Source organism: Pongo abelii, chromosome 17, assembly GCF_028885655.2.
Source record: "Pongo abelii isolate AG06213 chromosome 17, NHGRI_mPonAbe1-v2.0_pri, whole genome shotgun sequence".
NCBI lineage: Eukaryota > Metazoa > Chordata > Mammalia > Primates > Hominidae > Pongo > Pongo abelii.
In genome coordinates this window covers 32221151-32246856 of record NC_072002.2, presented here as the reverse complement: position 1 = coordinate 32246856, position 25706 = coordinate 32221151, and the positions used below count along the sequence as shown (strand labels likewise).

Genomic DNA, 25706 nt, shown 5'->3' with positions numbered 1-25706 from the left:
AACTTATCGAGGGTTGAAAGACAGAGGAAAATTCTGTTTTCCCCTGAGTTTTCGATGGAGAGACATACGCTTGGGCTAAATAAAAGGAAGAAACTAGTGGGGAGGAAGGAAAGAGAGGTTGAGAAGAGAGAGGAGTGATGTCAGATGGAGCCGATCCAAGAAGAGCAGGGAGGGTGGGGCTGGGGCTCAGGCAGAGGCGTGTGCCCTGGGAGGCAGGCCAGCTTCTGAGCCAGGGAGATGGTGTCCAGAGAGGAGGAAGAAAGAAAAGAAAGATGAGGAGTCAACTCAAGTGTGCTTGGATTAGAGGGGAAAGGGCAGAAACAGGCCCTCAGTGTCTTCTACAATTATATTTTATAAAAATAAGTAAAATAACACTGAGAAGCTCATAATGAAAACCAGCTCCCCTGCCCCCTTCTCCATCCTTCCCACGCCCCAGAGGCAGCCACATGTAACTCTTCCAGCTGTTTCTTTTCTTTGGTACTTACCTCCGTATTTCTAAATTGATTTATCAGCTTTAGACATTTTATATTGACTCCCCTTCCTCCCAATTCCCAATAGAGTTATCCTACAGTCAATATGCAACATCTATGCTATGCTGAGCTCAATAGCTCTCTAAGGTTGTGTTGCTTTCCTTTTTACTTTTCTCTTAATTGGTAGTAGTGTTGCTTATATCCTATGTATCTATTTTGGAGTCTTCCTACCCTTCAACAGCCTCTTAATACAATTTTCTACATCATAAAAAGTATCAGATCATTTGTCAGTTCCATTTTTTAAAAAATTGACCTCCCTCCTGGAATTCTTGCTCTTTCTGATCTAAACTGGACTGGTTATTCTCTAGGCTTTCGCAATAAGGCTTTCAATCTGAGCCTGCCTTCACTACTATCCTAGAAATGTCTTTAGCCTCTCTCCCCTTTCTTTACTCTCTGTTGCTTTTTCATGGTTTACTCCCTTGTTTCAGTAGTGCACATTTCCCAATACCTTTTTAAGAAAGGGTGCTTGAGAGATAGCATTTTAAAAAATTTTAAATATTGCCTGTCTAGAAATATCTTTATTCTGCTCTTGTAATTGATGGGTATTTTTGCTGGGTATAGAATTCAAGGTTGAACTATTATATTCTATCATTATTTGACAACATTGTTCCCTTCTCTTCTAGTTTCCAATACTGTTGAGAAGCCTGGTGATGCCTTCCTGATTTGCAGTCACTTTTTATATTTTTTCCCCTTGAAAGTTTGTAATATCTCCTTTTTATCTTCAGTGTTCTGAATGTGGTTTGGTTTATTCCTTTTATTCAATAATTGTGCTGGGATCTTTCATTTTCTTCAGTTCTGGGAAGTTGTGTGTTTATTTGATAATTCTCTCCTTACCATCCCATTACCCCTACATACCAGTTTTTCTGATCTCCTTTTTTCTGGAAGGACTTCCTAGGTTGACCCTTTAATTTTCTTATGATTTCCTTCCTATTGATCATCATTTTGTCATCATCTTCTATCTTCTGAAAGATTTCCTTGATTTTTGTCTAACAACCCTTTCATTGAAATCTCTGATTTTGGCAAGTGCCTTTTTAATCAGCAAAGGCTCACTCTTATTCTCTGACTATCCCTTTTGTATAGCAATCAATTCTGGCATCTTGGATGCAGTGTCTTCTACTTCTCTGAGGGTAGTATGTGTTTATTTTCTTGCACTGTGTCTGTCTCTTTAGAGTTCCTTTTCATTAGTTGGTGTGGCTTGCTTTGGTCCCTGTCGTTCATACAGGCGGCTTTCCTCATATGTCAGGTGATTTTGACTTTGGTTCACATTTAATGGGGAGACACTAGATAGAGTTTCACGACTGTGGGCATCATTATTGGGTCAATTTGAAGAATCCTCCTATCTCCAGCTAGAGGTATAAGCAAGTGGCTGGGAGCTTAGCAGAGGATGGGGACTGTGAGCCTCCTTATTCAGGGAGCAGACTTTCACTTAGTGTTTTTAGACTGGTATCTTACTCCTATCTTCCACTGTAGCTGGTATCTGCATGTTTTTCAATCCCTCTGCCTCAGTTTCTCTGTCTAACCCAGCCTTTCTCAACCAGGGTTCTAAAGAGATGTAAATCCTGATGCCATCCTATTGTATGGAGTGAACTAACTTCTCTGTATCTAGAATGGAATTAGCTCTATCATCCTCAGGGAAAACTGAGAAAGTAATCACTCAAATTGTTTTCTCTTGGGCTTCTCTCATGGAACATTGGTTAGGAAAGGCTGTTGGAGAAACTGCCTCTCTCAGGGTGTTCTGGCAACCTGCCTCTGTGGGTGGGTGGGGGGGCATGTATTTGATCTGCCATATTTATGTTAGTTGTTTTTTTTAATTTTTAGTTTTTATGTGTACAGAGTAGATGTATATATGTATGGGGTACATGAGGTATTTTGATACAGGCATGCAGTGTATAATAATCAGGGTAATAGGGTATTTATTACCCAAAGCATTTGTCATTTCTTTACAAACATTCCAATTCTACTCTTTTATTTAAAAATGTGCAAAAGATAATTGCTGACTGCAGTCACCCTGTTGTGCTATCAAATACTAGATCTTCTTAACTCTGTCTAACTATATTTTTGAACCCATCAACCACCTCCACTGCCCTTCTCCCCAGCTTAGTGAGGCTGGAGTGCAGCGGGCGATCTTGGCGCACTGCAACCTCGACCTCCTGGGTTCAAGTGATTTTCCTGCCTCAGCCTCCCGAGTAGCTGGGATGACAGGTGTGCTCCACTACACCAGGCTAATTTTTTTTATTTTTTTTATTTTTTGTATATTTGGAAGAGATGAGGTTTTGCCATCTTGGTCAGGCTGGTCTCGAATTTGGGGGCTCAACTGATCTGCCCGCCTTGGCCTCCCAAAGTGCTGAGATTACAGGCGTGAGCCACCGTGCCCAGCCCGCTTAGTGAGTTTTAAAACAAAACTAGACAGCAGGTCAAGAGGCAGCCACTGATTTTTGTTGGGTCCTAAACAAAAATCAAATTTGTTGCGCTTTGGAACTCTGGGCATTGTGGGCACCAGACTGATGGGGGCGGGGGGGATGGCGTTTCTTTGCGAGTGATTCCTCAGCCAGACCCGGGTATTTTTAGGCGTCCTGTGGACGGTCGGGAGGGGCTTCCTGGAGGGCTAGTTCCAGGAACGAATTCAAAGGAGGAAAGGGCGGCAGCTTCCGGCTGCTTCCCAAGAGGGCCGGGAAATGTAAATCAGGAGGTTCCTCCGTCGGAAGTCCCTTCGGCTGGCGACGTGAGCGCTTTGGCTGTGGCCCCCGTGGAGCCTGAGCCCTCCGCACGGCCTCAGCGCAGCCTTGGGGCCTCCCGGCAGGGTCCCTCGGCAGCCCGCGGGAGAGGCCGTGGGGCCCTGGGAGGAGCGTGGTTCAGAGTCTGTGAGGGGGTCGGTGGCCTCAGGTCCCTTTCAGTCATTTGCGATGCACCCATGGTGTCCGCGTGCTGTGAAATCGGGAATTGTTGGACGCGAGCCAAGAATGAGGCCGGTTTGGAAAGTGCAGCTGTCAACGCAGGAGAGGCTGGAAACCCCCCAGCCCTGGGCAGGGGTCCCTGGCGGCTTCCGGGTGGCCCACGGCGTCCTCGGAAGATGCAGGCGGACGCCCGTGTGTCCTGCTAGCGTGACGTCGCAGGGGTGGCCGCAGAGTCCTCACGGGGACCCCACTCGCCGGGACTCATGCAGGGGACCCTGACGGGGCAGTCAGGGCTGAGCTTTCCTAATCCTGTGTGTTTCTTTTTCCCCGACGCCCAGCAGAGGAGCCCTCGGAGGCGCCCTCGCCCCCGCCGCCCGCAGAGGCCCCCAAAGAGCCGCCGCAGCCCGAGCCCACCCCGCCGAGGCCCAGCGGCCCCGCAACCCCAGACGACCCTGGGCGACGGCCGTCCGCGGGCCATCGGCCCGTCCTGCCTCATTGGCCTGTCCTGCCCCAGCGGCCCCTGCTGCCGCGGCCCCCCGAGGAGAGGCCGCCCCCGCCCGCCTGGCCCGGCCGGAATGCGCTGCCCCAGCTGCCAGGCTCCACTGGGGTCATCATGGAGACGGGCCAGGCCGGGCCTCCCGCAGGCGCAGGCGTGTCTGGGCGGGGTCTGCCGCGGGGCGTGGATGGCCAGACCGGGAGCGGGACCGTCCCCAGCGCAGAAGGCTTTGCGGGCGCACCAGGTGAGGCCTAGGGCTGCGCGGGGAGGAGTGCGGGGCTCGCCCAGAACTTCCGCCTGAGCCTCGGGGTCTGCTGAGGGGCTTGGCGGTTCGGGGTCCAGCCTTCAGGGAGACAAATTCAGAAATGCAGCTTTGGAAGGATGCCGAGGCCTGAGGGATCGCTCATGCTAATCCAGCACACGGAGGCTGGGGCACCTCAGGGACAGTGCAGTCGTCTATACTTAGAAATATTGTGGCCCCGCCGGTTGGAGTGCCAGTGCCACACGGGCAGCTCATTGATTCCCAGCAGGAAGGATCTTGGAAGCCAGAAGGGTATTGGGAGCTTGGGTAGTAGCAAAGCAGGTGGCACAGCAGCGTGGCTAGGCAGGAGGGCTGTCTACCACAGGCTTTGGGACTTGGGGCAGCTTCCTGAGCTCTCTGAGCTGCAGTTCCTTCAACCACAAAATGAGGAGAGTGCAGGACCTCAGAGGGTTACTGTGAGGATGGAGAAAAGCCCAGTTCAGTGCCCCACTGGGAAGTGCTCCCCGTAAGTTGTGAATATCCACACCATTACTGTCGTGGTGACAGTGGGGGTGCTGTCAGAGTAGAGACAGGTGAAGGAAGTGAGCATTTGTGGGATACCCACCACGTGCCAGGGACTGAACCGCATCTGGATCTCCTGCAGCCCTCCCAAGGGCACTGTGAAGCCAGTGTTATTTTACAGACGAGGAAACTGAGATTTGTGGCTATAACAGATAAACAGATGACCCTGAATGGGGCAGGTCATGTCATCTGCCATAGATACATGCATAGAACAATGCAAACCAGTCCCCTCTGAGTCAGACCAGGCTGACCATCAGGGACATGCAGACACTGGCAGGGCTGGGGTTGTTCCCATCGGTGATAGCCTGGTGCACCCATGGCCCCTGATGCCCATGGCTGTCTGGAAGGCTGGGTCACTGCTGAGAAGACAAGGAGACATTTTCTCTCACCAGCTTTCTTTTTTCTATTCCTTCTTAGACACCTGAGCTGCGGTGATCACAGCTCTTAGGCAGATGTACTGCATTTTCTAAGATAACACTTATCTTCTGTAGTTCCATGTATCATGGATGCTTAGGCTTTCTTGGGCTATTTGTTCCCTCATTTGTCCATCCACGCACCCTTCCATGCATGCAGCACTCACCCATGCATCTATCCGTGTATCCCTTCCATCCAGCCACCCACCCACACATCTAACCGTGTATCCACCCATCGACACATCCATCCACCCACATATGCATCCTCATATGCAGAGGCTGGGGCACCCCAGGGACCCACCCACCCATGTATCCGTGCACATATCTGTCCACCCACCTATGCATGTGCACATCCATCCACGCATCAAGCCGTGCACTCTTCCCTGCATGCAACCACTCATCTATTTGTCCCTCCACTTCTGCACCCACCCATCCATGCCTCCATTTAATAAGTACTGCATTCAGTCTAGTTGAAGGTAGAGCTCTTGAGCAGGTAACACTGCTAGAGGGCAAATGTTGGTTGGCTTGTGTGACTCAGTCGCAGAGAAGTCTCCAAGGCTCCTGCGCCCATCTCTTTCTTTCCTGCAGCCAGCGTGCCGTCAGTGCCCTCTTCCCCGCCAGGGATAAATGGGCTAGTGAGGAAGCAGGGACAGGCTGGTACAAATGTGCCTCTGCTTGAAGGAGGGCAGTGACAGTGGTTGCCCTTGTTCTATGTCTTTTTCTATAGTAGTGAAGACTCGATTTGAACTTGTGAGGAGCAAAGAGAAAAAAGGGGGCTCAGAACAAGGAGCTGGAGCTTAGGATCTTGTTTGACATGCCATTTCCTTTTTGTTTTTCAGGATACCCGAAGTCACCTCCTGTAGCTTCCCCAGGTACGTCTGCTGAGACCAGGGGCAGGAGGAGCAGTCTCCTTGGTAGCCTCTGCCCCTCCTCTGCATTTCCTGCCTCCTCCCTCCAGGCTGTTAGCACAAATCAAGCCTGGGCCCAGCCCTTCCCCACCCACCAGCACTGGGACAGCCCTCTGCTGACTACAGTGGACCAAATTCCCCAAGGTTTGCTCCCCAGAGAGGGTCAGAGTCAGGCCCAAGACGAGGAATCTTCCCTCCTACATCATCCCAGCTCACTGAGTTTCCCAAGGGGATCACTGGGTGGGCCTCTGCCCTTGTGTGGTCCTGATGAGCTTCCTGGGGCTCCAGGTTTTACTGATTCATTAGTAAGGAAGCAGCTCCCTAGATGATGATGCACCCACTGCCTGGCCTGGCCTCCTAATATGTGTGCTCACAAGTGTGTGCATACACACACGCACATACACATGCTCATCTCATATGCTTACATGCCCAGCCTCACACACACCCTCCTAACAAGAGTCTGTCCAGTTTCTCAGATTTCTTAGCTGTCCTGCCTGCTGATCCTCAGACAAGGAACCCTCTGGCTCTTGGGCATGAGGAGTTTGCTTCACCACTTTGGGTGAAATAAAATGGGCCTGGTACGTAGGCCTCAGTTTTCCAGGCCCTCCCCCTAGAGGACAGAAGCACCCGGGTCAATCCATTCCCATCCTTTCTCTGCTCCAGGAGCTCCGGTGCCTTCTCTGGTGTCTTTTTCTGCGGGGCTCACCCAGAAGCCTTTCCCCAGCGATGGGGGAGTTGTCCTCTTTAACAAAGTGCTGGTGAACGACGGGGACGTTTACAATCCCAGCACGGGTGAGTGTTTGAAGGGAACTGGTACTGTGTCCTCCTCCTATCCCAACGCAGGTGGGACCCCTCCCACCATGGCTGGCTGGTTCCCAGCGTCCTGTGGGCTCAGGGAGGATGCCACCCTGGAAGAGATGCCCGAGTGGGCCTGCACTCCTCTGCCTCACTCTATGGGCTTTCACGCAGAACATTTCCCGGCGCGAGGGCTGCAGGCTGCATGGGTGTGTAACATTTTCTAGTCGTGAGGTCAACACACTAGTCCTCAGCATTCACCACTGGGGTTGCTATTCATTTTTTACGGCAGTTACGAGGGCTCTGCTGGCATAGCCCGCCATGCCCTGGCCACCTCTGATAGCCACCATTGCACCCCTCTCTCTCGGGCTCTGACAGTCATCCTGACAACCTGGGCCAGGACAAGCGAGAGGCTCCCCCAGGGTCTCCTAGTTTATGATGAACAGAGCCAGAAGAGGGACTGCGCTCCCCAGAGGGCCTCATGCTCCACAACAGAATCCCTTCAGCTGGGAGCTTGAGTCTTTCTGCAGCGCCTGGCATGTCCCCCTGCCCCGGGTTGTTTCTGGGGGTCCCAAGGATCATGGGACATGGCACATGGAGTTTACCTCCGAGTTCCCTGTGTCCCATCAGTGTCCACCTGGGCTGGGCTGCTCTGCCCAGACTGAGGGCAGCTCCAAGGAAAGCAGGGTCCAGGGGTGCCTGGGCCCATGAGGACAGAGCTCCCAGGCAGGTGTGGGGAGGTCCCCACAGCCTGGGGTCTTTCCTGACCCCTCTCTGCCCTCAGCAGTCACTGTTCTGCTCATGCACTGTGAACAGGGCCTCCTGGAGGGGGTGGGGCAGTGGATTTCAGGGAGGCCTTGCCACCCATAAGCCACTGGGAGGGAGGGGGACTTGGTTTCCTTCTTGGTAGTTTTTAGCCACCCCCAGCCTCACATTTGCCCTGTCTGGCTAAATCCCATCTGTCCTTAGTGGCTCGTAACTGTTATGTTAGCAAGCCTAAGTTACCTGCAGAACTCAGAGAAATGAATTCTCAGTGCCCCGGGCTGATTAAGCTGGAGCTTGGCATCTAAGATCAGGGAGAGAGGAACGCCACTTACTTTCCACCGCTGTGTAGCTTCCTCCTGGGCCCCATAGGCCTCCAGGCCTCTGCTCAGAGTGGCAGTGGCCTTTGGGGTCAGTACATCAGTGAAGGGGAATCCATACAGGCCTCAATGCTTTCCTCCTCAGAAGGAAGAATTTGACCAAGGGGCATGAGGCAGAATGAGACTGAGGCAAGTTTTAGAGCAGGAAGGAAAGTACACTCGGAAGACGGCCAAGTGGATGACTTGGGAGATTCAAGTGCGGTCTGACCGGTGACTTGGGGTCTTATACATTGGCATGCTTCCGGGAGGTTGCGTCCCTTTCCTGATTCTTCCCTTGGGGGGCCGTCCGCATGCACAGGGGCCTGCCAGTGCCTAAGAGGGTGGCATGCGCAGTGTTTCCTGGAGTTGTGCACGTGCCCACGTGAGGTGTTCTTCCTGTACCAGTCAAGTGTTCCCAGGAGGTCACACACCGGTTAAACACCATTTGAAACATCATTTTTGCCTCTTAATGCGCATGCATGAGCTTCATCGCCCAACTCTGGAGATCTTATCTGGAAGCAGCTGATCATCAGCTTCAGGTTTTGTCTGACTATTGGGTGACTGCCTTTCTGTGGTGCTGGCTGCAACCAATCATTAATTTAGAGACAGTTAGCAACTGCAGGACCATCATCTGATGGTTGCCTGACATTCCTAGTTGGGGTAGGGGCTCTCCTGCCCTGCTCCCATCTGCCTGACCGTAACAAGGCCATGCTCCCCAGGTCACTCTGCACTGCCTTGGCCATAGGGGATGGTTCGTCTGCTTGGACAGGTCAGGTGGTGCTTGCAGGCAAGGGACGGTGACCTATAGTCTCGCATTCCCAGAGCTACCTCTTGTCTTGCATGGAGCAGGTGCAGAAAGGAAATTCTGGGTGAACTGAGTGAGGCTTCACCACAGGCGACTCTGAACAAAGGTGAAGGCCACACTCAAAACGCCAGGGCTGGTGCTGGCCTCAGGGCCAGGTACCTGAGGAAGCCTCTGGAAAGCCCTCAGTTACTTGCTGTTCAAAGTTGGGAAGGGGACTGGGTAGCCGGGCCTCTTCTGTTTTCCAGAGCAGATTGAAGGCTCGGGCTCCTGACAACCACTTTTTTTTTTTTCCCCGAGACAGAGTCTTGCTCTGTCAACCAGGCTGGAGTGCAGTGGTGCCATCTCGGCTCACTGCAACCTCCGCCACATGGGTTTAAGGGATTCTCATGCCTCAGCCTCCCGAGTAGTTGGGACTACAGTGCACACCACCATGCCCATCTAATTTTTTTTTGTATTTTTAGTAGAGATGGGGTTATCCGTGTTGGCCAGGCTGGCCTCAAACTCCTGACCTCAGGTGATCTGCCCACCTTGGCCTCCCAAAGTGCTGGGATTACAAGCGTGAGCCACCACGAATGGCCAGGACCACCCTTTTTAGCTCCTGGGCCCTCCGTTTTATGTCCACTCTTGGCTTGTGGTCAGTGGCAAGGTCTGGTGTCCACTACGGAGCCTGTGAGTGATGGCCATTCCTGCAAGCATTTGGTGTTGGCACTGACTCTCCTAGCTGTGGGGCCACCTACAGCTGCTTCTGCTTAGCGAATTGTGACATGTACGTATCTTTCCACCTTCCTCACCTTTGGCCATCACTTCCTTTCCCACCCTGGGCCCAGAACGTGTGGGTCATGGGCTGAGTATCAGTGCTCACTTCTGGCCATTGCCCAGCATGGGGAGAATGGGCCTCTTACAGGAGGAGCCTGGCATGGCCCCTGGGGTTACACGGTGCCATGTCTGCCTCTCCCTGGGTTGGGCAAGCTTCGTTTTTATTGGCCCTGCCTCACGGGTATTCTGCCCAGCAGCCAAGCTTTGAGGCTCACTTTAGCCTTCAGGTGCTTCCAATAAGGAATGCCTCCAAGAGGCATTCTTAGGCCCATGGTAAAAAGTGGTATGGGCTAAGGTGGCCTCTGTATCACTGGTAGGCTGTAGGGGATGAGCATAAAAAGAAGCTGAGGCAGGCAGCCAGCTGCCATGGGAAGACAAGAGATGGCTGGTCTCCCAGGCCCAGGTTAATCACTGGGGGGCCACTTACTGCCATGGCAAGGGCTGTGATGACAGCAGGTAAGCACAGGGTTTGCCTTTCTCCCCGCAGGGGTCTTCACGGCTCCTTATGATGGGCGTTACCTGATCACGGCGACCCTCACCCCCGAGAGAGACGCCTACGTGGAAGCAGTGCTGTCAGTCTCCAACGCCAGCGTGGCCCAGCTGCATACCGCTGGGTACAGGAGAGAGTTCCTGGAATACCACCGCCCTCCAGGGGCTTTGCACACCTGCGGGGGCCCAGGGGCATTCCACCTCATCGTGCACCTGAAGGCGGGAGATGCAGTCAACATCGTGGTGACTGGGGGCAAGCTGGCTCACACAGACTTTGACGAAATGTACTCCACATTTAGTGGGGTTTTCTTATATCCTTTCCTTTCCCACCTCTAAGGTGGCTGGGGAGATGTCAGGGGAAAGATAGTTGTAAAAACCCTAAAGCTTTAATATATTCGGTTTTGTATGTAATGGAAGCACGGGGCTAGTTTCCACATATGCCCACCACCTGTCCCCAACATAAAGGCCTTCCCTCGCTGTTGAGGCCACCATGCCTTACTGCATCCAGCCAGGCTGCAAAGAGTGAGGCACACGGTGAATGTGGCCACTGACTTTTCTGCCACTCTAACTGGACAACTGGAAGACTCGGAAAGGCCTCCACCTGTATCTACACTCTCAGGGCCCTGGACTGGGCCTGAGCTTGTGCCACAGAGGCTCCGTCTGACTGTGGGCTGGGAGGAGGGAGGCAGGGGACAGCCCGTCACTGTGGCTGGTCTTTACTGCAGGGCAGCACTGTGGCCAGCTGTCTGTCTTTACACTGCATGCAGAAGTTTAAACACTGAAGTGCCGAAGTGGCCCGTGCCGCTGCACAGAGACCCCGACTTTAGTTTGGGCTGTTCCACGCTTGGTTCACCATTGCCGCCTGGGACTTATCCTGCTCAGGCGGGCCTTGGCCCAGCTGCGAACGGGGATGCGTTAGAGACTGTTCCCAAAGCTTGTTGGGCTCCTTAAATGGCATGTACAATTTAAGTGCAAAGACAGGGAATGTCAATAAAGATGTAAAGCCATTTCCAGTTACTTTTGTTAATTTAAGTGTGGTCGCTTACAGATCAGGAGTTGCTGCTAAAAAGCAAACTTAAGAAATTTTTTGTTTCAAAAAGGGCTACAGAAAGTAATCTTGAGTAAAATTAATCTCAGCTATAAAACTGTTATTCCTCCGCATCCAAGCTATACACTTGGGTTTCGTTTCTGGCTTGTGAAGACGGACCAGATGTGCACGGAGGTCAAGGCCCCATGTCATCTGCAGCTGGAGCGGCTCCTCTGGGGATGCTGCACTCAGATCCCACAGCAGCTGCCCCGGCTAACTTGATCCCTGCTGCTTCACTGCACCAATCTCCAGCAGACACAGCTCACTGAGCTCTCGGGTTTCTAAGCAGCAGGAGGCTCAACCTAACGCTGGCCACACGCTGACAGCTGAGCCCATCTGAGAACACGGCATCTTCACACAGCGAGACACCTCCACTGAGGGGAGGCCCAGGAGTATTAATCATCTGTCACCAGTGGCCACAGAGACCTCTCAGCACCCTTAGTTCAAGGTAGTCTCTGTGGATCAGGTTGGTAAAACCTACCGGTTAATCAAGTCCCACTGGGGAAAGGTTTGGATGGTAGAAACAAGAGCTGCAGTTTCCTTGGCCCAGAAGATGCTCTTATGCTGTAAAAAAAAAAAGCTTTAAGAATTGTTTGCAAATGAATTTACAGGGTGGCCACTGGACACTTCAGAGTTCCTATTTACTCCCCCCGCCACAGCTAAGAAGACATCAGCAAGAACTAAAGGTTTGCCGTTTTACTATTTAAAATTTGGACCTCTTTGTCCAGGAGCGGGAGGGAGAATGGCATCTCACCCCATTACTACAGCTGGGGAACTGGCTAAAGAGAGCTGTCAGAGTATCCTTGGCTGTCCTAGGAATGACTCATGGAAAGCGCCCCAGTGCAGCAGTGTTTTCAGGAAAACCCAGCCGGCACGCGCCATCGCCCTCTCCTCTCACGCTCCTTTTGAAAAGACCGCACTCGGCGCCCAAGGGGATGTGCTCAAGAGCTGCAGGGGCAGGGCCCAGGTAAAAGGTGGGTGATGACTACCTGCTGCTTTCCCTACTCCGTAGATGGGTCTGGAACATCGGGTAAAACCCAGTCCTCCTCTCAGTGCATCTCTACTCACCAACAATGGTGAATCTCAGCTCTGTGTATTCAAGACAGGCAAAACAGAATATGCCTCATTATGGCTGGAGCCTGCCTCTACTTTGAGATAAAGCTGGATGACAGGTGGATCCTGGCCCACTTAGGAGACATCTTTAGAAAGGGAAAGGCTGTCTTTTTGTACAGGTAGTAGAATAACAAGGTCAGCTGAGCTTAAGGCTGTGGGGTTCGAAGCAGCCCTTCAAGAAGTCCCTGAAGTGGTGCCTGTGAGTCAGAGGCATACCAAACCCTGAGACAGAATCAGGCACAAGTTCACAACTTTTTTTTTTTTTTTTTTGGAAGACAGTCCCACTCTGTCACCCAGGCTGGAGTGCAGTAGTGGGATCTCAGCTCACTGCAACCTCCGCCTCCTGGGTTCAAGCAATTCTCCTACCTCAGCCTCCCGAGTAGCTGGGACTACAGGTGCATGCCGCCACGCCTGGTTAATTTTTTGTATTTTAGTAGAGACGGGGTTTCACCGTGTTGCCCAGGCTGGTCGTGAACTCCTGAGCTCAGCCAATCCGCCCACCTCGGCCTCCCAAAGTGCTGGGATTACAGGCGTGAGCCACCACGCCCAGCCAAGTTCACAACTTCTGATATCAAGTTGTTGCTGAGAAAAGGTCAGGACACTTCTTAAGTAGAGAAGGACTGTGACATCCCCTCCTCACCTCCACGTAACACTAACAAATGGCCTCATTTACACGATTAAAAACAAAATGGTATCGTCAATAAATGCAAACCTTAAACTGCATTTGAAATTACTTCCTGGTTGGCATGTTAATCTAGCTTTCCCAGGTGACTAACTTTCTCACAATTTATGTATTTGCAGCTTGACAGGGAGTATTTGTGATTGGAGTCACTTTGTTCATGCCTGTAGCTTGGAACAAATCCACACCACAGCCCCTTTCTAAACATAAATGTGTATTTTCCTTATGCCATCCTATAAACGGGAAAGAAAACGGAAGGACACACGCCAACTCCAATGGGTGCAGGGCAAAACAGAAAGCAGCCACACACAGGCACGTCCTCAGAGCTCAGGTATGCAAAGTCCACTGCTCCCCTGAAGCCCTTAAAGCTGCTCTGGGTAAAGACCATTTCCTTTGTAACCAATTTCCCTGAGCTCTTCTTTTGCGTTCCCAAAGACCCATGGTTGCCATCACGTCATGGCAAGGAGGCACGAAATGCAAACGTTTCCATCCTGAACACACGCTCCTGTGGAGGGCCTTTGGGATGCAGGGTTCAGCATATGCTGCATCTGGTAAGGGCCCAGCAATCTGAGAGGACAAAAGATCACCATTTAAGTAATATATGCGATGTGGTTTTGATCAAAGGTCACTCTGACTCTGTGATGAAAACATCAGGATTGACTGCTAAATTATATCCACCCTGAGGAAGGGTTTCAGGAAAGGTGGGGTGTTCAGGGGCTCTGGACAGGACTCCCAGGGAATTCAAGTGCTTAGGGAGAGGAGATAAACACAGCCTCCTGGAGACCACAGCCACAAGACCACAGCAGAAGTCACATATGGATGGGTCATTTCCTGGCAGAAGGTACAAAGCAAGAGGTTAGTTCCTGGGGGTGTAGCTGCACTTCTGGAGCCAGGTTTTAAGAATAAGCAACAAAAAGGAGCTCCTGCTGTAGACAAATTTAAGTGTCAGCAAAGATCAAGATGCTAATTTATGGAAATTACCAATTTCTGGCAAGAATCTAGAAAGATGGTTTCAATGTCCCCTGAAAAAAAGAGCCAAATGCATTCAGTTTATGTTCGTTTATTGTTGTAACATTTTGTTTTGAACATCAAACACTGCATCAAAATATTAGCCATTCGTCTTGCGACAATTGCTTTACTGTAACTAAGAGTACTGTACTGATGTTTACAATTAACTTTGGACAACTTAAAACTTATTAGTGACATTGCTGTCTAATAATCAAATGCTTCATCATAGGCTGAACATAATTATTAAAAGAGCAAAGTTTCCCCCCCCTTTCTTACTTTCAAACAAAACCAAAAGAGGAGTTTTCACCTGGAAAGAGCACTTACTTCAGGGAAAGACTCAATTTTTAACCAGTTTTATTAAACCCTGGAAGCTCTAAAACATGGGAAAACATCATAGGATGATAAAAAGATGAAATTCCCTGGAAGTCTGTTTTTGCCAACTTGTAAAAAGTGAAAGAGCCGACTTGTTTATTCTTTAAAGGGTTGGCCTGTGGAAGGGCTGTGTGCAGGCCCCACAGTTGCAGGGGCTGTTTCGGGCCAGCGCTTCCCAGTCATCCAATCTCCTCTGTCCCTCGGTTGTTCTGTGACTTTGAGCAGCTTTCATTTTAGGACATCCCATTTTTAAGTTTTTTCTTTTTCCAGTTGAAAACTATGCAGATGTTTTTAGACAGAGCAAAACACAACACAGTACCCAAAAACGGAGGCAGCCTGCATGCTCCAGGTCTACACGAGCACCTCACAGCCTGACAAGAGGCAGACAGCAACTCACACAGGACGAGCTTCAGCACAAAGACAGCAAAGCAAATACGAGACTTATACTGAACTGCAAAGAGGGAAAGGGCCATTTCACCAATGGAGTAACTGAGAGAATAATGACTTAGAGCCCAATCTGTCTGCCATCTCCCTGAGCCGTCACCCGTCACTGAAGATAGCGCGAGGGTGATGCTTCAACTCACCATCCTAAGGGTTTGTGTACAAACACACTCGAGGGCATCTCTTTCACAGAAAGAACAAATGTCATTTGTACCAAATGGCAATGGATTTTCAGCACAAACTTAATACTTTCCTAACACTACAGCAATAGTAATCATCTACTTTCAGCAAGAGGGACTCCTTTAAACAAGGAAAAAGACTCACATTAATTAGCCTATGTACCCACTGGATCAATCTGCAGCAACAAAGTCTAGTGCTAGCAGACACAGGGACAGAGGGACCAGCTACCCTCAACACAGGGCCAGGAGAGCCGGGTCCTAGACTGAACCCTCTAAGAAGGCCCATGTGTCCAAAGAGAAGAGCTGTCAAGAAAAACTAGTCAAAAACTCTTTAAAGGACAACCTAAAAAGGATTAACGATGTATATTAAGATTTTTCAGTACCATACATATGCAAAGAAGTCCTACTATAAGCTCAGTTAAACACATAAAGCTCTTTCTTCCTCTAAATAGAAGGCAGTCAAGAGGACACACAGATGGCATCTATGAAATAAGGTGGCTGCATGGCTGCTGTACTAGAATTCACAAACTGGGTAGAACTTCATATAAACAGAACCCAGGCTCCCTAACCTACTGTAGATAAATAAACTCATTAAACAATTAGTCCTTATAAACTATTTAAGCTGGGGGAAGCTTTGCACGGGAGAAGGCTCATGTGGTCCCTTCTCTGGGAACATGAGCCTTCCTAGGTTTTGCCACTGAGAACTGTGTTTAGGAGATTTCAACATTGTCTCTGCATCCGACAAGCACTAGGAAAAATGGCTGAAATCAGTCAGGGACTTCCAACTCTCCAATCTGGAAAAATAACCACCCCTATTTCTCTATCTCTAGATCAGCATTATTTTAGGTGAAGCAAACTAAAACATGTAGAGGTTCCACTACAACGGCAGGGGCATGAAGAGTTGGCCATGAGACCACCCCGAGCACCAAGCCTATATCTGCAGATCCCTCTCTGCTCAGGAACCACCATGTCCTGTGTTCTCGCCAATGGAGACCAAGACCTGGGGTTGGTTCTGGGCTCCTGACAGTTCTCTCAATGTTAACAGTGCAGCTCTGTCAACACTCAGCATATCAAAAGCTCTGGAGCAGCTTATGGCACACCTTTCCCTGGTGCCGTCTCTTCAGACATGATGTGTGCTCATTACCGCCGCATCAGTAAATGGAGCTACCATGTATATTTTAGTGAAAATTCGTAGGCATCCGTGTCCCCATGGGGTCTCACAGGGCTAGGTTGGGGACACTGCTCGGGTGGCAGTCTGCTCCATAGGAGCTCCAAGACCCCTCTTTGACACTGCTTTCACGGGCCCGATTACAGGGGGTGATTCCAAAAGCCAAAGTCACACACTGTTGGCCAGTGCCTTTAAGCAAGCTTCACTGTGCTTCCCTGACAAATCTGAATCACAGAATTTTAGAAATCCTGTCCCAAGGCAAGACACTTTCCAAAGGCCCACACCAGGCAGCAAACAGAGGGATCCAGCGCTCTTCCCAGGACCCCACTCAACCGCCTGTCTGCATTTCTGAGGCCTCCCTAAAAGCAGAGTTGTTGGGGGCAGGGCGGGGTTTGGTCTGTTTTAAGACCCACCTTCCCACGTTTATTACAGACATCAAATATATACTTGTGAGACCTGTTCTTCTGGTGAGGTCTAAGAAATTAAGGGCTCATGGAGTTGTCACAGATGAGAGGAGGATGCTCTGTGGGGATATTTCCCCAAAGAGGGCCAGGTTTGTGGGACTGGGCTCAGTGGCTCTGGTGCATGGGCCCTGCAGGGGCGGGGATCCTGCCCAACTTGGCCCACTGGAGCAGCTGACCCCTTCAGTGTAGCAGGAAATGAGGCACCCAGAGAAGAAACGTGCACAGGCAGCTTCAGCCAGCATCACTGACTGGGCCCGCAGCAGTTCAGGGACCCTGACATCTGAAGACAGCCCTGGTTACAGAAGCCACCTCAACTGCCCAGTGGAAACTGGAACACTTCACTGTGTGCAGTGTTTTGGTCCACTCTTTTTTAGCTGCTTTTTTCTTCCTTCAAAATGATGCAATGGAAGGAGCCCCCAGCTCACAGCAGGAAACGTGTGCGACCCACGAAGGAGGGATCCCAGGCCTCCAGCCCCAGGCCCAGTTCCTCCCTTCTCCTTTCAGGAGCTGAGCTGCAGACCTGCTGAGCCTGAGCAGCCGGCCTGGGAAGGCAAAGGAGGATGGCGGGACCAGCTCAAGGAGCACCCGTCCCCGCTGGGGAAGGCTGGTGTCTGAGCTCAGCAGAAGAGCCAGCTGCCTTCCCTTGCTGTGGGGAGGGGGACCAAGCCCTGCCCACCCACTGAGGTGCTGCCTCAAGACAGGTCATCCAGGTCCACTTCAGGGATCGGGTCTCGCCAGTAGCAGAAGGAGCTGAACTCCGGGCAGGGAAAAGCGGAATTCTGCTCCTTACTGAGAAGGGGGAACACATGCTCCACAAGCTCACTCAGCCTGTGATACCTAAGAGAAAGGTTGGAGAAGAGGCACAGGCTATTACTTCAAGATCGGTCAAAGGCACAAGATGGGGGGCTGTGAAGTTGTCACTCAGATTGCTCAAGTGGGCAGGTTCAGAGGCAGGCCTCAGTCCCATCACAGGGCTCAAACTCCCTCTTACAAGTCTAGGATAACCAGAGACCCCTCAAACAGATATTGTGAAAGAGAGATACCCACAGAGGAGATGCAGCTGATCCTTTATCGGGGCCTGATCTCAAGGATCGGGGGAAAAGGACAGGGTCTGTCTGTCCCCAACTGTACCCCTGGCTGCAGGGTGCTGGGCTGAGAGCTGAGAATGTACTTACGATGACTTGTTTCCTTTGGTTCTTTCTTGTATTAATTCACCCTTGGGGTTCACGGTGAATATTCTACAGTCTGGAACTCCAACTTGTGTGTAGGCATAGACATCCTGCAGAAGAAAACAGCAAGCGGGTGATTCCAGGGAGGAGAATTCAGGAGATACTTCTCAGGCTCCTTGTGAGCCAGAAGCACTGCACAGACAGACTCGACAGAAAACATGCGGAGGCAGCACAGTGCAGTTGCCACCGAAACTGAGCTTTAGACAAACCTAAACTACAGAGTGGTGCTTGGAGAGTCACAAAACTTGGGCAGCCACCAAGGGGAAGCCAGGGGCCCTGGCGCAGAAGAGGCCAGAGAGGCCACATCTTCTGCACACCTGAGGCCCGATGGCCCTGCAGAAGGGAGGCAGGTTGGAAAGTGCTAGCGAAGGGCCAGCACTGATCCTGGCTCTGGGGTGATCCAAGGACGTAGCTTAGAACTGCTTAGAAGAGGAGCCGGAGCTGCCTGAGGAAATGGAATGGCAGCCACAGAAACGATGGAAAAGTGTCCTTCGTATAAATTCTGGGGCAGATCTGCACCTACAGGACCTTCCCAGTTGCTATAGATATTTGGAACAGATCAAGTGAAAACCGAACAAGCAGAACAGATGTCTCATTTTGCTTACAAAACTGCTTTGAGAATTGGGACGTGGCTACACCCCACGAAGTACATCCCTCTGAATTTCACCCACATCAGAACCCAGAGCCCAAGAGATACTCACATTTGGACGGTTTCCAAAGGCAGCATAGAAGGGCTGCTTGGACGGGGCAAACAGATTCTTGATATCATTTAGACACTCAATTTTGAACTTCTCTGGTTTCTTTTCTATCACTTCTCTAAGAAAAAAATACAAATACAATCACCAATCTCAAAATGGTCGTTTTCCCCAGTGAGTGGTCCTAAAAAAATTTTAGTGCTCACAACCACCCAATTTCTTCAATCCTTTGTAACTGGAATCCTTCCTTCTCCTTCTTTGCCAGTCTAATAACTAAGAAAATCTGAGTGATGAAGTTTAGGGAAGGAGAAAACTTGACAGTTCCTAGAACCTGCCTTTCTTCACCAAGCCCGCCACATGGCAAGTGAGCAGTATGTGGTAGGACACCACCAGGGACCAAAGAACCGGGAGAGGCGTGGCGGCTCCAACATCTGATGTCTCTTCCCACACATCCCCCGACCTTGGGCCCAGCCCCGCCCACATGCTGGGGCAGCGGGCTGCCTGCTGGAGAGGTACCTGTGGAAGGCGGAGAACAAGCTGCTGGGGGACAGCATCAGGGGGCCCCGGGGCAAGATTGTGCCCTTGTCATTAACCCAGTGCAGGTAGCCACGGGTCATGTCAGCCATGCCAATGGCACGGGCCGAGCAGTACAGAAACTTGTAGCCGTTCCTGAAAGAAAACACACCCTGTTAGCCCACATGTTCTGGCTAAGAGAAAAAAGAAAAAAAAAAAAACCCCATACTTTTCTTTGTTTTTTTTGTGGTTTTTTTTTTTTTTTGAGTCTCACTCTGTTACTCAGGCTGGAGTGCTGTGGCGTCATCTCAGCTCACTGCAACCTCCACCTCCTGGATTCAAGCAATTCTCCTGCCTTAGCCTCCCAAGTAGCTGGGATTACAGAGGCATGCGACACCATGCCTGGCTAATTTTTATATTTTTTAGTAGAGACAGGGTTTCACCATGTTGGCTAGGTTGGTCTTGAGCTCCCAACCTCAGGTGATCTGCCCACCTCAGCCTCCCAAAGTGCTGGGATTACAGGTGTGAGCCACCACGCCCAACCCACACTTTTCTTTTAAAAGATCCACATAAAGTTCCTCTCATTTACTGTGAAAACCAAATTCTCAAATTTAGCAGGAAACTTCTTAGGATTATAGAGGTTTCCCCTTTCCATGGAAAACGTGGGAAAAAAATGGAGGTACAGGCAACTAAGGATTATGTTAAATTTGTAAGTACTGATATAAAATGTTCAGCATCTAGTCCATGAAAGCCAGATTAGAGGATAGAAAAAATCTTGGACTATCTTTAAATTACCCACTGTAAAGAAAAGATATAGGGGATCTTATTTATAAAGGCAATGTGCAAGATGCAAACCACTCCATCAGACAAGAAGCAAAATTATACCCAGGTAACTGACATATTTGTAATTTTCATATTATGGCATTCTCAACTAATGCTGAAGACACTGAGATTCTTCAGATCAATGTAATATATGTATTAGGAACCCACAAAGGCCATGGCACGGCTATCTTCCCCTCAAAGGGTGCCCCAAGAGAGAGCAGCCCATGCAAGAACTATTTCCCCCATGCATGCATGCACTATCTACTCAAAGAAATAGAATTTTAAGGCTGGGCGCGATAGCTCATGCCTGTAATCCCAGCACTTTGGGAGGCCGAGGCGGGGGAATCACCTGAGGTTCGGAGTTCAAGACCAGCCTGACCAACATGATGAAACCCCATCTGTACTAAAAATACAAAATTAGCTGGGTGTGATGGCACGTGCCGGTAATCCCAGCTACTTGGGAGACTGAGGCAGAAGAATCACTTGAACCTGGGAGGCGGACACTGCAGTGAGCCAAGGTCGCACCATTGCACTTCAGCCTGGGCGACAAGAGTAAAACTCCATCTCAAAAAAATAAAAAAAAAATAAAAAAATAAAATACCCAGAAAATAAACCAAAAATGAAAATCAGCTATCTTGTTAAATTCTAGCTAAAAAAAAACTGTCATTCTAGTTATAGATGTAGGTAGTGCCTGAAACACAGCACCGTGAGGATTAGCTGAGATGACACAGGTTCGATGCCAATGCCAGGTACACACGGCTCCCACACCATCAACGGGAAAGGAGTGAGGAAGAGCGGAAATGCTTCAGCATAAACACATGACTCATGTGGACTGAAGCCTTATACCACTGTTCTATAGTTCTTAAAGCAAGCTTCCAGCTCACCAGAGCGAGTTAATATGTGGGGAGGGTACCTACTCATTGATGGAATGGTAGAGCTTTGCTATACCCTGGTGAGTCCAGTCTTTGCCCAGCTGTGGGAGAATCTGTCCCAAAGCATCCGACCTAAGAAGATGGTAGAAACAGGAAAAGGTATCAGGAATCAAACACATAGAGCGTTTTCCTATTTGGTTGACTATCAGCTGCCAATAACTAATTGGTGGAGGGACACTCTTGAAAGGGGATTTAATCACAGCTTCAAGCAACTGCAAGGCCATCCCATGCAAATGCACCCACTGAGGTGCTTCTGAAAGTGGAGTCTCACGAGTGCCAGATGTGTGTGTTTGGAGGTAACTGACTACCACACATTCTCTTTTCCTCCACCCCAATGTCAAGGGGCTGGTTTTCGTATCAGAATTGAAACCAAATAACTAAATCTTTCCAAAAGTGATTTCTGACATTTGTTATGCACCCTCACCATCTCCTCCATGCAAAAAAATGACCCCATGTGGACTACACTGGGGACGCCTCAGGGCATATGGCTTATAAAATGCCTTGGCTGAGGGCTTCGAGCCCCAGGTGAGGAACTCCCCACCATACACTGCCTGCCCCTCCCTGAGCACGGGGCTGTTCCTTGCCACCCACCCGAAGGATTGAGCTTACTTGGTTATTGTCCCATCAATATCAGAAATGATGATCTTGTCATTCCAGTTCCACAGGTAAATGGTCCCTGCACAGCGACAGGTGCCTTGATACTGGGTTGTAATACTAAACACAACATCATTTGGGCCATCATGGAGCTTCAGTTTTGCCTTTTTAAAAAGCATAAGAATAAAGAAAATCGCTGAAAACATAGTTTGAAACTATTTAAAAATTTTCAGAACAACTGGTGTCTCGGAATCCCAACAAGAGGCAGGATGGTTTCCGTGGTCTTAGACACAGCCCACCCTGTGCCAAGCGCAGCTCACAATGCCGAGGGAGCCACTGCCTGAACAGTATTTTGGGATTCCAGGGACTTCTCTGAACACCCACAAAGCAAAAGGTCTACTACTCTTCTTCCACACCTGAGAATTACTGCTTTAGCCACAGCCTGCTCTGGTCCTAGCAAGACCTTTTCATATGGAAAATGGGTCAAAGTCAGGGTGGGAAAGAAGAGGAGAAATTGTGTCTAACATGTCATTTCTCTATTGCTGTGGCTCCTAAGAGACAGTACCTGGCTCAGCGCTGGGTTAGCTGTGTACAACTGACTCTCAAGAGATGGAGGAAGGAGGTCTGGGGTGGGTGGCAGCACCCAAGCCTCAGGTTCCCCAGGTGGGCCTGATAGCTCTTGGGGGCAGGGGTCGTGGTTCCACTGTGGATAGGCATTGACACGACCATGCCGTATGGCGTGTATGCAGCTGGGGACGTGTGGACAGAAGAGGATGTGCATCAAATTAAACCATTACTAAAGTAAGTCCTACTGGACAACACGGATCATGCAAGACTCACGATCTGGTCTGAGGAGAGGCGGAGAGACTTCTTATATGAAGTTGTGCTGCCGTGGCTCAGGGGCTCTGTGGGGATGGGGTCCACTGTGATGGATTCTTCGAGCTCCTGTGACCCCTCATCACTCGAGGAGTCATTCTCAGCCGGCCTGTTCAACATTAGCCCAGTTACGGAAGAGGCAGCAGGGCATTTTATTGATGAGAGCTTTTCATTTAGGATCAAGAAAATAAAGATATCCTAAATCCTTTCTAGGAATGGGTAGAGTTATCCCTTCTGCCATTCTCCCATATCCACAGCTCTGTATGCCTGAAATATTCATATTGTTAACTGATAAGGCCACTTTCATAACTGGCAAGCACTTACCTTCTGACTACGACCTGCTATTTTCTGCTATGCCCAGTGAATGCTAGAAGGTCTACTGACTCTTGTTGAAGAGGGTATGTATGTTTCACAAGGTACAAATTAAAGAAAACGTAATCGTTTACAATGATTTAACAAAACTAGGGGCTGGGTGCGGTGCCTCACACCTGTAATCCCAACACTTTGGGAGGCCGAGTTAGGAGGACACCTTGAGCCCAGGAGTTTGAGACCAGCCTGGGCAACACAGGGAGACCTAGTTTCTATGAAACATTTAAAAATTAGCCAGAGGTAGTGACACTTGTCTGTGGTCCTAACTACTTGGGAGGCTGAGGCAGGAGGACTGCTTGAGCCCAGGAGTTTGAGACCAGCCTGGGCAATACAGCAAGACTCTGTCTCTACAAAATACAAATTTAAAAATTAGCCAGGCATGGTGTCCCACGCCTGTAGTCCCAGCTACTCAGGAGGATTGCATGAGCCGAGGAGCTATGATTATGCCATTGCACCCCAGCCTGACTGACACAGTAAGACTCTAGAAAAAACAAAAACTAGTAAGAAAAATTTTAGACACCCCTTAAAAGATATAGGATGGGGGGTGGTAAGGGGCAAGAAAATAAACCCTCAGCCTTAGACACTAAATGAGACAGCCAAGGGCTGGAAGAAGCATGCACGCACTGGCCTGGGGGAGGTGGACAGGCAGAAGCAGGAACAGGGAATATCACGAGCAACTCCTCTCAGGGCTGCTCACCCTAACTGTCCAAAGAATGCTGTTTCTTCCAGGAAATGAAACCCACCCAAGCCAACCTTGAGATTATTTTTTATGTCTCCCTTTGGCTCCGGATGGGATGCAGGGGGAGCAGGGGCACCAGGGACAACACGGCTAAAACATTCCTCATAACCCCTTCCCATACACTGATGCCACGGCTCCACAAGGAGGTAGGGTATTTATTTTTCTAAGCTGGTGATGTTTTTTAGAAAAGCAGTTGTCATTTGCTGAGTGGCACAAATATATCACATCATGTAATATCTGTAGAAGATGTTCCCAAGAACTAAACAAGCTGCCAAAATCAACTCAGAAGTAATGGCCCTGCTAGGAGGGCCTGAGTGCTATGAGCTGGGCAGAGGACAGGGCACCCACCTGGCACTGGCTGGCTCCTTGGAGCTGGATGGCAGGTCACTGGCTGGCGGTGCCTCAGATTTTCCCTCCTTGGATTCTGGCAGCTGTAACAGCAAGATGATAATGGCAACAAGCAATTTTTTCCCTAAAGATAAGCCAAGTTCATCAGCAGCCCTCTCTAGGAAAGAACACAACTGCTTTCTGAACCCACAACTTAAAAATGCTCAAAAACCAGACTTTCTCTATTCTGAGCCAAAGAATTAGAAACCTAAGACAGAAGTCATGTGCTTCTACGCAAATCACTGTCCCTACCCAGAAGTAAAACATTTTAAGAGCACCATTTCAAGTCACAAAACATAATACAAGCGGCCCAAACTTGTTAGGTCCCCAGCTTCCTCCTCCTCCCGGGAGTAACTCACCACGTGCAGAAGGGACTGAAAGGCAGCCCCCTTGCTGACGTGGACATGAACTTGGTTCAGGCAAGACTTTCCTTCTGACATTTGAAAAATGGTGAAAACTCCCTGAACCCTCTTTTTCAGAAGGTGTTGGGGAAAAAAAGACTTGCTCTGCTGCTTGTTTAGTATGGTTCTCTGGATAAATTTCTATGGAGACCTGGTGGAACAGATTCTGGTTATTTGTATCTGGAACTATGCCGGCGGACGATAACCTTCTGCTCCTATCTGATAGGTAATGCAGTGAAGTAGAAAGAGCACAGGCTCTGGAGTCAGACTCAAGGTCTTGCCCCAGCTCCGTCTCTCACCAGTTACGTGACTTCACGAAGCACCCAAGTTTCCTTACCTGTGAAATCGCAACTCAAACATCTCTAGTGCTGAGCTATAAAGGACCACTTGGGACAGCACCTGCACATCCTAAGTGCTCAAAAATGGAAACTGCTATATGGTAAAATAGCCCTATACAGTCCACATTCCTGTGACTGACAAAAAGGTTTTTTGAATAAATGAAAGATTCATTTCTTTCAGCCCATGGAAACAATGACCTCTAGGTCTGTTACCTGTTTGGTCATGCTTTCTCTCTTTCGCCAAAACCACCAGCGACCAGATTTCTTTGGCATCTTGTCTTTGACCCAGGACTCAACTGTGGCCTGAAAACAACCAACCTGGGTTAGTCTGGGCAATCTATTGGCCACACAGCACCTACCTTCTATGCTAGCCTGAAGGACGGGGCCTTACTATGGAATGTGAGAACGTGAGCGATGCTCTCTCCACACCTCCCAGACTCCTCTAGCGTTTTTAACACCTCTGAGAGACAGACCCCATCCTGCTTTCATGGCAGCACAGCTTTGTGACAGCTCTGTGGCATGAGACCAGGCGGTCTGCTATGTAGGACCTTAAGGGCTGACAGGTGAGCAAATCTCATTTATCTATCTTTGGAAAATGTGGTTCTCATGAGTTAAAAGGACCAACTAGGCTGATGATGTCTTCTTGGTGGACAGATTAAAAACCAATTGTGAGTTTGTATATAACAGGTATGTTAGCCACCATCTGCCCTAACCACACTGATGTCAAGCTTCTCTTGGCTACATCACCTTCTTCTTGCTGCTTCTTCCCATATTAACGGGAGAAAAAGTTTTTTTCATTCATTCCATATTTAACTTATGATTAGTAAAATCTCTCAACTTTTACAGACCATCAGAAACTAGTATTTATATCTAATAAAAATGAAATAAAGAAGTGGCAGCCCTGCTAATTTCCTAGAGTTTGGGCATGCGATATTTTTAGTGGGTACATATGACTTTGATATTTTATATTAAATATTAAGCTCAAGTAAAACTTTGAATAGTACCCAGTTCAGAAATATGCACACATGGATTTGTTTAAGTACTAGACACTGTGGATGCTTTCGGAAAGGCAGCAGATGGTGGATCGCCTCACCTTAGGCAAGCTCTTCTGGAATACTTGCAAGCTAAGGATCATGGGAGCTGCCAAAGCCCAGTTATAGTAACTGTGAGAAACAAAAATTGTGCAAAACCATTACACAGTGAAAGTGAG

At 49.5% G+C, this 25706-nt stretch overlaps 2 protein-coding genes across 5 annotated transcripts in view; one reads left to right on the top strand and one right to left on the bottom strand.

Moving 5' to 3' along the window:
* The window catches only part of EMILIN2 (elastin microfibril interfacer 2), a 67326-nt gene extending 56219 nt beyond the window's left edge, over positions 1-11107 (top strand). Inside the window, exons 5-8 of one of the 2 annotated variants that reach the window (XM_024235891.3) lie at positions 3766-4164; positions 5996-6028; positions 6728-6856; positions 10089-11107. In XM_024235891.3, the coding sequence (XP_024091659.3) occupies positions 3766-4164; positions 5996-6028; positions 6728-6856; positions 10089-10426 (899 nt within the window). In that variant the 3' untranslated portion in view covers positions 10427-11107. Of the gene's footprint in view, positions 1-3762; positions 4165-5995; positions 6029-6727; positions 6857-10088 lie in introns of both variants that reach the window. The other variant, XM_054537699.2, reaches the window with a different exon arrangement.
* The window catches only part of LPIN2 (lipin 2), a 99136-nt gene continuing 84527 nt past the window's right edge, over positions 11098-25706 (bottom strand). For 2 of the 3 annotated variants that reach the window (XM_009252272.4, XM_054537700.2), the window contains exons 11-20: positions 25590-25659; positions 24710-24799; positions 23719-23801; positions 22227-22371; positions 21402-21550; positions 20778-20864; positions 19042-19194; positions 18532-18646; positions 17777-17880; positions 14014-17438 (exon numbers count right to left, since the gene is read on the bottom strand). In XM_009252272.4, the coding sequence (XP_009250547.1) occupies positions 17294-17438; positions 17777-17880; positions 18532-18646; positions 19042-19194; positions 20778-20864; positions 21402-21550; positions 22227-22371; positions 23719-23801; positions 24710-24799; positions 25590-25659 (1141 nt within the window). In that variant the 3' untranslated portion in view covers positions 14014-17293. Of the gene's footprint in view, positions 11742-14013; positions 17439-17776; positions 17881-18531; positions 18647-19041; positions 19195-20777; positions 20865-21401; positions 21551-22226; positions 22372-23718; positions 23802-24709; positions 24800-25589; positions 25660-25706 lie in introns of those variants that run through there. The other variant, XM_054537701.2, reaches the window with a different exon arrangement.